General features: G+C 39.4%; 1 protein-coding gene across 3 annotated transcripts in view; it reads right to left on the bottom strand.

Annotated features, from left to right (window-relative positions):
• Positions 1-14,326, bottom strand: part of FMN2 (formin 2) — a 123,213-nt gene that overhangs the window by 22,062 nt on the left and 86,825 nt on the right. Inside the window, exons 12-14 of one of the 3 annotated variants that reach the window (XR_011019395.1) lie at positions 9,279-9,352; positions 4,542-4,601; positions 4,038-4,158 (exon numbers count right to left, since the gene is read on the bottom strand). Coding sequence is in view for 2 of the 3 variants with exons in the window: in XM_068231780.1 (XP_068087881.1) it covers positions 4,089-4,158; positions 4,542-4,601; positions 9,279-9,352 (204 nt within the window). In the remaining variant the exon portion in view is untranslated. Of the gene's footprint in view, positions 1-4,034; positions 4,159-4,541; positions 4,602-9,278; positions 9,353-14,326 lie in introns of those variants that run through there. The other 2 variants (XM_068231780.1, XM_068231779.1) reach the window with 2 other exon arrangements.

Below are 14,326 nucleotides of genomic sequence, written 5' to 3'. Positions count from 1 at the left end.
AATAAAGTGCAACGCGTTTCGCGGGATACAAACCCGCTTCATCAGGCAATAACAGATAGGAGTAAACAGCATCTGCCAGTATCATCAACAGAGGCACTCAGTGTTGATGATACTGGCAGATGCTGTTTACTCCTATCTGTTATTGCCTGATAAAGCGGGTTTGTATCCCGCGAAACACATTGCACTTTATTTGGAGTATCCAATAAAATTGTTTTGGCTGAAAATCCACAGTCGTGTGTTCTGCTTGGAGGAGGTGAGTCCACCACTGCCTCCTTTATTACCAAGATGGTTTTTTAAGTTCTTTTAGTGTTTTATTATCCTGTTGGCGCCTTTGTTATCCTATTATATACATTCATCACAGCAATTGGCTTATCATGGTGGTCAGGTAACAGGAGAACACGCTGCGTGGTCATTAGTCAATCTCTGGGTGTCAGGCTCTGAGCTGCAGCACAGCCTTGGTGGCACATGCATAAAAGCACACTCGCATACAGAACTCCAGCAGTAAATGAAATACAGTTAAAAACACATCTCCCAGTCCCAACTTGTCATTGTCTATATAGTTATCCTACCTGCATGTTACCCAAAATAATGTAATTTATGAGAAAATCAAAATCAGTGTACTGAAAGCACAAACATCAGTAATATCCAGTTCAATCACAAAGTTTTGCAGTAACAAAAACATTGTTACAATCAGTATAACTTGCACACAAAGGCACACTTCTGTAAATTAGCCTTATCTTGTGCAGCCTGGGATAAAAGAACAATTGCTCTTAAGGTGCGTACACACGCACTACATCCGTTGCCGGATGTAGTGCGTGTGTACGCACCTTTAAAACGCCTAGTAGTCTGGCAAATGTATTGGTAGAGATTGCATTTTTACTTTTAAAGGACTCTTGAACTGAGAGTGATAAGGAGGCAGACAAATGTATCTGCCTTTAACCAATGGATATTGCCTGGCTGTCCTGCTGAGCTTCAGTTTCTAATACTCTTAACTATAGACTCTGAACAAGCATGCAGGTCAGTTGCTCTGACCACAGTTAGACTGGATTAGCTGCATGCTTGTTTCAGATGTGTGATTCAGGCACTACAGCAGCCAAAGAGAGGAGCAGGACTGCCAGGCTACTGATATTGTTTATAGAAAATAAATATGGCAGCCTCCATATCCCTCTCAGTTTAGATGTACTTTAATGTACTCTAACAACAAGGACTGTGTCATGAGAAGGTTAATTTGCAATCCAGTGGGTGAAAGCACTAAAGCAGAACTCCAGCCCAATTTTTTCTTTGTTTTGGAGAAAGTAGAAAAGGGCTGTAACTCTTTTCAGGCTCTAATACTGTCTGTGTTGCCCAACATTCTTACTATCCATTAGCTCTAGTTAATTACAAGCTTTGCCCAGCTTTGATCAAAGATTTCCCTCAATAAAAAGGTTGTGATTTAGTTCAATTAATAAAATTAAGGTGGTCATGAGAGGAGGAGCTGCTTTGAATATGATGACCACAGTGGTACCCTGCAGATACACTAAGAAGAGGTCAGTTATTGGTTAGGGCTTTTTTTCTGCTGAGAATCAAGCATGTGTATAGCAGCCACTGACTTCCCTCAGTACCTCTGCAGTCAATCTGCCTGGTGAATTAACTTGGCTGAGCGTTGGCCTGGGAAAGTCTTCTCTCCCTTGCGTGCCACACCATGATCCCTTCTTCCTCCATCAAAGCAAATGAATGTGTATCTAGTCTAGAGGCTAGATTGCCTCTGCTCCATACTGTTGCCCGAGGGATCATGTCATGATCCCTGCTGGGCAGCAGTCCTCGTTCCTGTGCAAGAGGTTTAAGAGTCTATTGCAATCGTTTTAAAACAATACTTTGATAAGATTGCATCAAAACCTATGTAGTACATGTCTGGCCAGAATAAGGGTGCGTAATATGCTCAGTTATTGTTGATTAAAAGGGATTTGGCACTTGATCACTTAGGCTTCCTCATGAAACAGTTCAGTGGCTGAGTCCTGTACAGAGGCCTCCCTCTGCTGTTGCAGAGCCATGAGTCTGCTGCCATGTGGAGGGGCGATGCAGATTAAGTAGTATTGCATAACCAGATATATATATATATATATATATATATATATATATATATATATATATATATATATATATATATATATATCAAGAAAAAAACAGGAAACCAAAAAATGCCAATTAACTTTTTCTTTTAATCCCTCATATAAGTGTAACGTAGTTGCCACTGCACCAATGGTCCGTAGATGTGCAGAAATCCCCTCTGGAGTCACAAGTCACTGTAGATCACTCCACACGATTTTGCACTGTCTAAAATGGTTTTTATTCAGCTTATTTAAAAGTTACAACATCTTAAAATTCACATGTGGCTGTACAAAATTACGCACAGGCGTTTCGGACCATATTATTTCCTTCTTCAGATCATGACAGGCCCACACTCTGAACTGAAATAATTTTCACTATGAACTGAGAAAATAAAAGTATTTTTAATTGTAAAAATCAATCTCATTAGCTCAGGAAACTTATATTCCCGTTCACCAATTAGTGCTACATAAGATAGTGCCAGAAATGTGTACAGGAGCAAGCCCAATCCTGCACGGCACTGCTTCTTCTACAAGACGTATATCTACTAACTCGTGGCATAGATGAAGTCACAGATGACGTAGATATACTGCAGTGGTGGATAAAGTGGTTAAGGGATGTCTGGCTTTTTTTTCTAATTGGTATTGTTGAGTTTTTTGCAACAATAAGATCTCCTGTTTGTTCATAAGCTTCAAATCTAAGATTTGTTGCTGATCGGCAGTATACCAGTCTAGATATCTCCCAAGATGTATACAATAGTAATAAATGGGATGCCTCCATACCGGCTAATTTTTTATCGCTTACTAACTTTTTATATCTAGCTCTTGCCTGTTAAGATGTGGAATTCCACTTCACTTGGGGGACTCCTGTATACATGCTCAATTCTCTGGGTAGTGTGTACGCATCTTCAGAGAGAATGTTTTTAAATGGGGAAAGGCCTAAATATAGGAGACTTAACCATAAGTCTATATGGAGTCTTTCTCTCCCCTATTATTCTTGATGTTCCTGTACTTACCAACAATCCAATCTATATACAGTACACTTTCTACAAGGTGTGCTACACAATTGTGTTTTGTATTGGGGAAGATATTGGTGCTATTTAAGATAAGAATGATAAGAGTAGACAAAATATTTTCCAAACTGGCTGAAATTTGTAGCCATGCTTATGTGTGACAATATTGGACCCTGTTCTTTAAAGAGAACCCGAGGTGGGTATTTTAAATCTCAAGAGACCACAGAGGCATGTCCTGTGCATAAAGACATGCTTCTGGGTCTCGCTATGGCCGCCTCTAGTCCCCCCCCCCCTCCAGGATCTGCTGTGCCCCCCTGAACAAAGCGCTAGGCTAGCTACAATCTGCTTGTCGCTAGCCCTGTATTTACCTGCAGGCTGTCAGTCTATCAGCGCTCCCCCGCCTCTGTCCCCGCCGCCGTGAGCTTCCTCCAATCGGAAGCTAAACTGCGACCTGGGAGGTACTTTCTGGATTGCGGCTTAGCTTCCGATTGGAGGAAGCTCACGGCGGCAGGGACAGAGGTGGGGGAGCGCTGATAGATTGGCAGCCTGCAGGTAAATACAGGGCTAGCGACAAGCAGATTGTCGTTAGCCTAGTGCTTTTTTTCAGGGGGGGGGGGGGCACAGCAGACCCCAGGGGGACTAGAGGTGGCCATGGCAAGACCCAGAGGCATGTCATTATGCACTGGACATGCCTCCGTGGTCTCTTGAGATTGAAAATACCTGCCTCGGGTTCTCTTTAAACACTACAACACTTATCTATCTCAGTTATTTTCCCAATATACAATATATTTATCCTAAATTAATATGTATCTTGCCATTTTCTATGATACAGATATGTAGCATGTATACAATGGAATTCTCACAACTTCCATACAGCCAGTTTTCATAAGACAGAATAAGGGGATATTTGTACATTTAAAAATCTTACAACCTGACATACCATTCAAGTCTTTTTTAATTTTCCGCAATTCTTTTACAAAATCTTCAAACTTCATTTGAGAAGCTTGAAAGAGATCTTGAGGTTCTGGTAGTATAAAAACGCTCTCTTCTTTACCAGCATTCTAAAAAGGGAAACCATATAATTTTGTTGAATAAAAGTTTGTTTTGAATATATACGGTAAATGTAATTATTTTAATAAATATATACTGCAACTTGAACACACGTGTGTATATATAAATATATATGTATATATATATATATATATATATATATATATATATATATATATATATATAGGGAAATTACATTTCTACCATACTTGTAGGTGTGTACATGCATAAACTATACACAGACCTCCTAGACACACACGCACACACACACACACACACACACAAGCGTGTGCACATGCACACTTATCCTGCTTAGCAATAGCAAAGTATATACTTGATTTCTAAATGTGTCCCTATGGTTAAATAATCACACTTATCAGTTATGAAGACTTACATCGTCAAAATGGCGTAAGTAGTATGAGACAATATATGAAAGCAGGTTCCTGCTGTTATCCTAAATAAAAACAAAAGATACTGCATCAGTACAACTCTGATTATATTCAATTTACTTTCTTTAGACTATTATTGAAAGTAATGTTTATGCTTCCAATAGTAATTAAATTACAATTTTTTTAAAGAAATAATTGTATTGATTTTATAACAACTGCCCTTGCGAGCAGAAAACAACAAAAACTTACAACAGTAAGTGACAGTATAACACAGTACAGACGTATACTGAGCATTATTGAAACAGGCAATCAATTAGTGTCACAGCAGCTGTCATTTCTTAGCATTTCTTGTTTACCAATAAATATATTTATATCTTATATTCATGGCATTATAGTGGGTTATTCGTCTGTAATGCGGTAGTCCGGACTCTGGTGTAAAACATCTCTACACTTCATGAAAGAGGAATAGATAGGGAGAGAGGAGAGGAGATGGGTGAAGGGAGAGATTAGAGAGGAAGACAATGAGGGAAGGAAGGAAGGAAGAAAAGAGTTGGCTCCAGAACAAGGTCTTCCGCACCCACTAATTAGTTTGCTATTTTATAACAGGTATGTATTGCATATTATATAAGAGTGTATTTGACATACTTCAGTTTATTTTATATATATGCTATTAATTAATTATTCAGGGTCATCTGAGGTTAAGTTTGCATGGTTAAACCATGGTGACCGTACCATCCAAGGTTAAGTCTGTATGTTTAAGCCATGGTGACCATACCTTATTAAATTTTGTTGGACAGTTCCTACTTATATATGTCATTTTATATAGTGGGATAGTATTATTGATAGTCTGTTTCCAATGGCTGATAGATGGTCTATTGTTACCTTTCCATCCCCTTAAGATCTCCTTACATGCATATAGGCAAAGCAGATGGATTACGTATTGGGAATGTTTGAGAGAAGAGACTCCATCTAAAAAACCTAGCAGTGCGTTTCTGGAAGGGCAGGTTAACTGTGTAGATAAGATATTACTTATTGTTTGAAAGATATCTTTCCAGAAGGTGGCGATAATGCGGCAGGACCAAAACGTGTGCGAAAGTGCCCTCTTCCGAGTTGCATTTGGGGCAAATATCACTGTTGGTGCTTGTGATTTGGTTCACATGTACTGGTGTCATATACAGTATGTCCTGTGTAAAAATTTTACTTGTATTAATCTGTCTTTTGAGCAGATGGGCATTTTATATACTCCTCTAGAATGTCCTCCCAATCCTCCTCATCAAGATCTGGGATTTCTGTATTCTACTTCTTCTTACATCGTATTAGTCCTTGTGATTCAGATTCTAGCAGTTTTTCAAGGGTATTACGCATCATAGTTTTTTTTGCAGGTAGCATAAGCCTAAGTTAGATATTCTTCCACCTGAAAATTGGGAGTGGAAGGCATAGCGTATTTGTAAATAACAGAAGAACAATTAGTTTTTTAGTGTGTATTGTTGTTTGAGTTAATTAAAAGTGCATAAATTTTCTGTCTTATTTATGTGTTGTACAGCCTTGATGCTATAATGGGCCCAGAGTAATGGGACTGGAATATCCATAAAATGGAGCAAGTTGGGGTTGTCCCAGAGCAGGCCATGCGGGGACAGCTAGGTTCCTCCTCCTGTAAAATGAATCATATCTTTCCAAACTTTTGCAGTGATGGCCATGGGTATCGTTAAATTCATACCTAATCTGATTGCCAAGAAATCATTTGCCTGAATAATTTGGCCATAAGCATGCATGCTTTCATCAGCAACAATACACATTAACATGTATGAAGAAGAGTACATAGTGTAGCCAAACACTCTCAGCTATAAATACCATAAAGCGAATGTGTGCCAATTTTTTTAAATTCATTTATTTATTAGATTTAATACTAAAGTAGCTTTTTTCAGTTGTATTTTTTGTTATACTTTAGATCAGCTACAGCATGTATGAAATATCGAAAAGAAAAAAAAAAGATTTGCTTGCTCATTTGACTGGGATGCTTTTTACGTTTTGTTGGAGGTTGGGTTCACAATTTGCCGAAGCACTACTGTGTCCAATTTAACATACACATCGCATTTGCTAGAATCTATATTGGCCCTCCATTGTTTTCACTTATTGTCAGTTAATATCTGTGCTACAATGTGTTTTCTGTCAATTATAATGGAAGACAAAAATTAGCTTTCTTAAAACTAAAAGTATTTGCAATAATTCAGATTGGAGTTAGCTCTGAGATTTCTCCCAGTGCATCACTGCTGAAATATGCAAATTACCCATTGTTGTCCTTTTTGAGCTAATAGCTAAAGAAAGCTAATTTTTGTTTTCTAATGGCTTTTCTTGTTACTGTAAAAGATACCTAAAAAGATAACAAGAAGCTCTTATTTTCAGTCACTATGCCCAGCTCATTATTGCCTTGGAAAGTGACAATTACCAGTGATTTCATAAAGATCCGAATCACAAATGAGTAGAAGAAAGGCCATTAATGTATACCTGTGACCCACAATGTCTTAATAATTTATCATTCATTTTCTGCCCTTAACTATGGGATTTTATGTTCAAATAATGGATGCAGTGAAAAAAACAGGCAATACTGGACTTTGTACATTATCTTGGCAGTTGGACTGAGCAACTTTTGTTCTATAACTGCTTTTGAAAATGAAATGAAGATAACCCGAGAATTCCCTATAAGAAGATGGACTTTTCAAAAACCTGTTAGATTTGAAATGCCTACTATAAGCAGCAGGAACATATGAGAAAATTAATTTTGAGCGTATTTTGAATTGGGAGAAATATACCTCTTATATATATGCATTTTAAATGTTAAAATTGTATGTGATAGTTGCCCTTTAATTATGTATCTGGCCATGAAAGTTGGGTATCAAGGAGGAAAGAGCCAGCAAGTGGTCCCTTTTGAGCCACAGCCAATCCCCACTTCCTTTAACAATGCAGCATAGTTTGCAAAGGGAGGAAAGATAGCAGAAACTCCTCACTCGACTTCTTGAACACCTTTGTCACATCGCTGAGTACAAGGGGCATGTCCCACCTCCATGTCCCCTAAAAAGAACATGGTAGCATCTGATAGTGCCTATGTTGTTGGAAAATCTGCCAACTGTCAAGATTCCAGTCAGTTGGCAGTTTGGTTGCAACAAATGCAGATGGCAGCTTGGTGGTTGTACAGTGAAAAAGAACACAAATAACACAAAGATGACGAATTAGTAATTTAGAACTGGATTATGATTCTGAAATGTAATTTATAAAATAAAACCAGGTATGTGTGCTTATTTTTTGAAAAGTAGAACTATCCTGTAATCATGCCTTGTATAATCTTTAAGCTTTTATTATAACATGTAATGTTTTAGATCCATGGTGTGCTCCCGTCTCAAGGAAAAACAACAGTATATATAAGGCTTACTGGTCTGGTTCTGGCATGTGTGCTGGACGATGTTCACACGGAGCATGGCTGTGGCTGAATGCATTGAGCCCCAGCCATGTTCATTTTGCACATGTTCAGCATGTATAACCTGAGAAAGGGTTTATTTACACTGTTGTTTCCCCTGAGAAAGGAGTCCACTATGCCTCCAAAACATTGGATCGATGGATTTTTCTATGTGATATGTTAATGGCACTGCCATCTGCCTACAAAGTTTACAGCACACATTAATTGATACTAGCTTTAAACATAAGGAATGCTGGTGATAAAAGTTTATTTCATACAAATATATTTCATGGTGGGGGTTTTTTTTTTGTTTGTTTTTTAGCCTTTGGATTAATTAGCTAGCGGTAAGTAAATTACCTCTTTTATGTGTTCCCTTCATTGAGGACGGTTATTTTGTACTCCCATTTCTCTGTGGGAGACAGAGATGTGAGTAGCATCACCTTGTCCCTCAAAATGGGGACCACAAACTGGACTTTTCTCTCCTAGGTTACTCAACCTGCTTGGTCAGATAAGGGTATTAAAGACTATTTAGGAGGTGTGAAGGAAGGATGGCATGTGTTATTTTATTTTTCCTTTTATTTTATTTATTTTATTTTTTTGCAGTCCTTCCTCTTAGTAAATTAGGCTTACTAAATCTGAAGACTACAGTCATATAATTTTACAGACTTAATTAACGCAAAAGTAAAGCAGCTCTCAACTGTTAGCAAAATCCTATGAATAAACCCAGGAGGTTCATTATTACATTTTTATTTGTAACATACATTTTTCTGATGAAAATATTAAAATTAATTTGTATAAAAAACACTAAAATGTGATGAACATTTTTATCGTAAAGATTCAAAGATGATTTCTTATTTTACCATAATCACTTCACTAAGTCATTCATTTCCACTGAAAAAATACACGAGTAATCTCTCACTGTCCTTTTTACTCAATGCAGTAAAACAAGATAAAGTTTTTAATAAGTGCTCATTCTTATTACATTATGCCCAAAGATGAAGAGGCAGCCACATTTGTAACACTTTTAATAAGCAAATAACATGAAAACCTTACAGCAAAATTTAGTATACTTAGCCCCATAATGTGTCCTCTAAAAGAATTTGTCAGAAAAATGTAACCATTCAATAGTAACATAATTGCTGTTATGAAGGAGGTATTAGTAAATCAGGCAGGATTATTTTTTTGGCAAGAAATTGTAAATCAGTGTTTACATCAACAAGTAAAAAGATCTCTACATTTAAATGAAACTTTGTAATTCAGTTACGGATGGAATGGGGGAAAGCCCTATTACCAGATAATTAGATCACAGCTGCCCGATCTTCCAACACAGTCAAGAACACACACATGTAAATCGTAGAAAGAAACCTGAAAAATAAGTAAAGCAAAACATTACTATGTGCTGAAAATGAAATAATAACACAGCAAGCAGTGCAATAGATGAATCTCATCATTGTGCGCACCTCTTGGGTTATCATGCTCATTCCTCAGTAACTTGTCTTCAGATGGGCTCTATGATCACTACTTGTCCAAAATGTAGGAATTCTGGATTTATGTTCAAAAATTCATTTTCTGGGTGGAATCTATAATTTGTCCTATCTAAATATTACATGAAAGGGCATGTGAACTCTTCAACAAACAAACACACACACACTCACGCATGCACACACACACATACTGTATGTTCTAAGCTGCTTTACATTTAATATAGTAATTGCTCCTCTAGCTGCAGAGATATATATATAATTTCGAGACTACAGATTAGAAAGTAATTTCTTTGGGAGCAGAGATGGATTAAATGCACATGGTTCAAAGGTCTATGATAAATCCTATAATATATGGCTGCCTTGCATATATTAATTATTCACTAGGCAGCAGATGTAGCAAGACACTTCTCCAGAGTCATTTGAAACATTAGTGGACCTAGGCAGAATTTAATTGATGAATTCTATTACTAAGGGCCCGTTCAGACTGCAAAACGCGGACGGCCACGCATGCAGAACGCAACGCGTACGAACGCACGCCATCCGCGTTCGTATGCGTTGCGTGGCTGATCCCATCACTGAAAAGTGAATGGGACAGCCGCGCGTTTTTGTAAAATCTGCGTGCTGCATGCGTTCCCGGACTGCACAGGTCCGGAACGCATGCAGTGTGAACATCAGACAGTGCACTCTATGCACTGTCTGATGTCCTGCGTGTCGGCCCCCCGCACGCGTTTCCAAAACGCGGCTGGAAACGTGTGCAGTCTGAACGGGCCCTAAGTATTCTCAAAAAGGAGGCAACAAGCACAATGTTATATCTTAGATGTGACTCTTGGTTTAGACGGTTCTATAGCCCCTCTCACTTGATTTCCGCTAAAAGTTTAGGGGAACTTAAATAAACCAAACATATCAGTCACTCTTGACCTCAGGCGGCGCCAGGGTAGACCTTTCTCTCTCAATCTGTTCTTCCCGCTCTCTTTCTCTTCTGTTTTTCCCCTTTTCTCTCTTTCCTTGCTTTCCTTATCTGTCTTTCTCTTCTTTTTCCCCTCCTACCCCTCTCCCTACCTCCTATGTTAAACACAGGCACTTGCCTGGACTATCCACAGGAGAGGAGTATCACTTCTTGACCTCCTCCCAATATTTGAGACCTAGTATCATTGGCCCTCACGGCCTTCTCAAATTTCAGATAGCCCATGCCCCTGCTCAGTGGACCCTGCTTTAGTTTAATCATTATAAGCTCAGCCCGTGGCTTCCATTGAGGGCGCTGGTAACTGTTGCCTTAGTGCTGCCGACTCCCACCCCAGCCTACAATAGACCTTGCCTTCGAGTGAGGCAGTCTGCACTACTAGGATGTTTTCCTACACCAAGTGACTGTGAATGTATATGTTATAATTATAGCATTCTGTTCAAATTTAAATTTTGTTTTAAATTTGTTCATGTTCCTTGTTATTTTATTTTATTTTTATTTTATTTTTCAAAGTTGCTATGGTGCATAAAATAAGCTTATGTATACATATCCTCAGATAAATGCACCAATTTATGTATGCACTAATTTCTATTCTACAATTTAATAAAAAAAAATGTGAAAAAATAAATAAATAAATAAATAATCAATTATATCGAAAATGAGGAAATAATTTTTCTATTGAGAAAAAAAATATTGCATTTTCAGATTTTTTTTTTAATATCTGATAGAATGTGTTTGAGAAAAATGTGTAAATAATGAGCCCTAGTGATGCTTCATTTCTTTTCTTTTTTTTCTTTCCTTTATTTTTCATTTTTCCTCTCTTCTTCCCTATGTTGTTTCCTTTTTCCCCTTTCTGGCCTTAACAATAAATTGTTCTATTCTGTACTTCATTGTTTGTTTTAAAAGGGTTTGCTTATTGTCATAGCAGAAACAGACAATTGCTATGGGACCCATCAGCAAAAGGGCCCACAACAGTCTGCAATTAAATTGTATCTATTTAGAGCATTTCTACACTGGGCTGTAGCTTTTTAAATTAATTTGAGTTATTAAAGAGTTATTAATAATTGTCCTCAATGTTATTGTCTATGTGCTGTTGCATGATAAAACAGAGTTGGTATTTTGGGATAATGGAGAATTTGATGTAGAATAATCTGGATTTCAGCGATGTGGACAGCAATATATTAAATAAAAAGGGTACTCAATATTATATCATTTCTTCAAATTAATTATTGGGTGCATTTCCCTTGTTTGTTATCTGCTTTGAAATATCCATAAAAAAGTCTACCATGTAAGGTATGACTGCAGGAGCGTAGCTTGGGGTGGGCAGGGCGCCCCCGCAGTGTCCTTCATTTTTTTTCCATAACTTTTTCTATCCCTATCGCGGCGGCGTGGCACCGACCGCCGGGCCTGGTCTCCGTCTCCTTAAGTCAGTGATGTCACAGCGTCCATAGGAGTGGAAGGCTGCATAGAGCGGCTGCGGGAGAGAGCGGGAAAGGGCCAGCCAGTTTACCATTCGCTGCGGCAGCCCGGGTGATGGGGGGAGGAGCCACGAGTGTGTGAGCGAGCGAACAGCCAGCCAGCAAGCCACCGAGGGAGGCAAGCAAGTGAAGTCTGCCAAGTGAAGTCTGCCAGCCTGCGAGCAGCTCTGCACTGCAGCACCAGGCCAGCCATTAGAAAAAATTATTGGACCAGTCAAGTAAGACTACTACTTTATGTGTAAAAGCCAGGCTTAGCCAGCCAGAGCCTCCCAGTCCGCTCCCCCCCCCCTCAGGAAAAGAAAGGAGATCTCATTCCCAGGCCAGATCAGACAGCACTGGACTGGATATATGGCAGGCAATACTTATATAGATTCTAATAAGCAAGCAATGCAATAAATCCTCCTATTCAAGCCCCCCCCCCCCCCCGCCTGTCTTTGAATTCTTCTGGTTCTGCGGTGACAGCAATCTGTTGGGGGGGGGGGGGGGTGACAGTCAGAATAGGAAGACTTATTACAGCATTGCTTGCTTATTAAAAAATCAATATAAGTATTGCATGCCATATATCCAGTAGCTGTAGGCTGCAACCTGGCTGGCTGTGTTGTACGTTTTCTGCCAGCCTACTGGCTACTGCGACACCCCTCCTCACTCCCAGACACACCAGCCCCTACCTTCCCATTCACCAAGGTCTCCAGTACACTGCCCAACATACCACCAGGCAGGCTGCCTGAGGCCTAGTGGGGTATCTGGCTAGAGGCCCCACTGGGCCTCAGGCCTGAGCCCAGGTAGCACACCAACACCATACCTGAGTGAGCCAGAGGCCTCCAGTGCCAGACCTGACCCACCACCAGAATGTTGCTGACTGATCTTGGAGCAGCTCACAATCTAATCACTACCATAGTCATAGTCCTAATGTCCTACCAAATTATTATTATAGCACTGATATCTTCTGCAGTACTTTACAGAGTACATAATCATGTCACTGACTGTCCTCAGAGGAGCTCACAATCTAATCTTACCACACTCCTGGTGTAATGTCCTACCATATTATTATTTTGTATTTATATAGCACTGACAGGTATTGCAGCACATTACAGAGTACATAGTCATGTCACTGACTGTCCTCAGAGGAGCTCACAATCTAACCCTACCACACTCCTAGTGTAATGTCCTACCATATTATTAGTTTGTATTTAAATAGCACTGACAGGTTCTACAGCACATTACAGAGTACATAGTCATGTCACTGACTGTCCTCAGAGGAGCGCACGACCTGTGTACTACTTTTTTTAAAAGTGGCCACGCCCCCTTTTTGGGCCCTTAGGGGACGCATTAATAGTCTTTGTCCCCAGGTGCCGAAATACGCCTCTGTATGACTGTTAAGTAATGTTAATGGACATAACAATTACTAACTTAACTGTATTCTGTTGGCAATGAGAAGTAAGTTAAAATGATCTGCGCAGCTAGGTGTTTAAAAAGCTCACAACTAAGTAAGAACTCACCCATTCCATTTTATTTATATGCATCAACTAAGTGTTTAAGGTTATCCCACAACTATCTGGGCAGACAGGTAGACTAGACAGGTCAGTTTGGGAACAACAAAATGTTCTATAACCAAAATATTTGAAAGAAAAAATATGTAAAACAGTGTAAATTACAACTGCTATTTATGTAATACCTAAGCTAAGTAAATGTCATGGAGGTTTTCCTCAATATGTTTTCCACTTATTTCAGTTTCAGCAAAACAAAATGAAGACTTTGGAGTGGCCTAGTCAAAGTCCTGACCTGAATCCTATTGAGATGTTGTGGCATGACCTTAAAAAGGCGGTTCATGCTAGAAAACCCTCAAATAAAGCTGAATTACAACAATCCTGCGAAGATGAGTGGGCCAAAATTCCTCCAGAGTGCTGTAAAAGACTTGTTGCAAGTTATCGCAAACGATTGATTGCAGTTATTTCTGCTAAGGGTGGCCCAACCAGTTATTAGGTTCAGGGGGCAATTTCTTTTTCACACAGCTCCATGTAGGTTTTGAGTTTTTTTTCTCACTAAATAATAAAAACCATCATTTAAAACTGCATTTTGCGTTCAATTATGTTATCTTTGACTAATAGTTAACGGTTTTTGATGAGCAGAAACATTTAAGTGTGACAAACATGCAAAAGAATAAGAAATGAAGGAAGTGACGTCAGTGGAGCGCACGCTGGCCTGGAACGAGGAAGAGGTGAGTAATCCCCGCCCGTTGCCTCTTACAAATAGCTACAGCCAGCACGGAACTTTTTAAAGCAGGAGGGGAGCGGAGGACGGGGGGACCCAGGCGAGGGAGAGGGGGGGGTCCAACCCCCCTCCCCGCCGCTAGGCCCAATACCCCCTTCCTGCGCGCTATCCCCTCCAGCTCCAGGCGATTTCTTTGAAGATTGCC

This window comes from Hyperolius riggenbachi, chromosome 4, assembly GCF_040937935.1.
Source record: "Hyperolius riggenbachi isolate aHypRig1 chromosome 4, aHypRig1.pri, whole genome shotgun sequence".
NCBI lineage: Eukaryota > Metazoa > Chordata > Amphibia > Anura > Hyperoliidae > Hyperolius > Hyperolius riggenbachi.
Note: the sequence above shows the minus strand (reverse complement) of the source record. Positions and strands in the feature narration are given on the sequence as shown.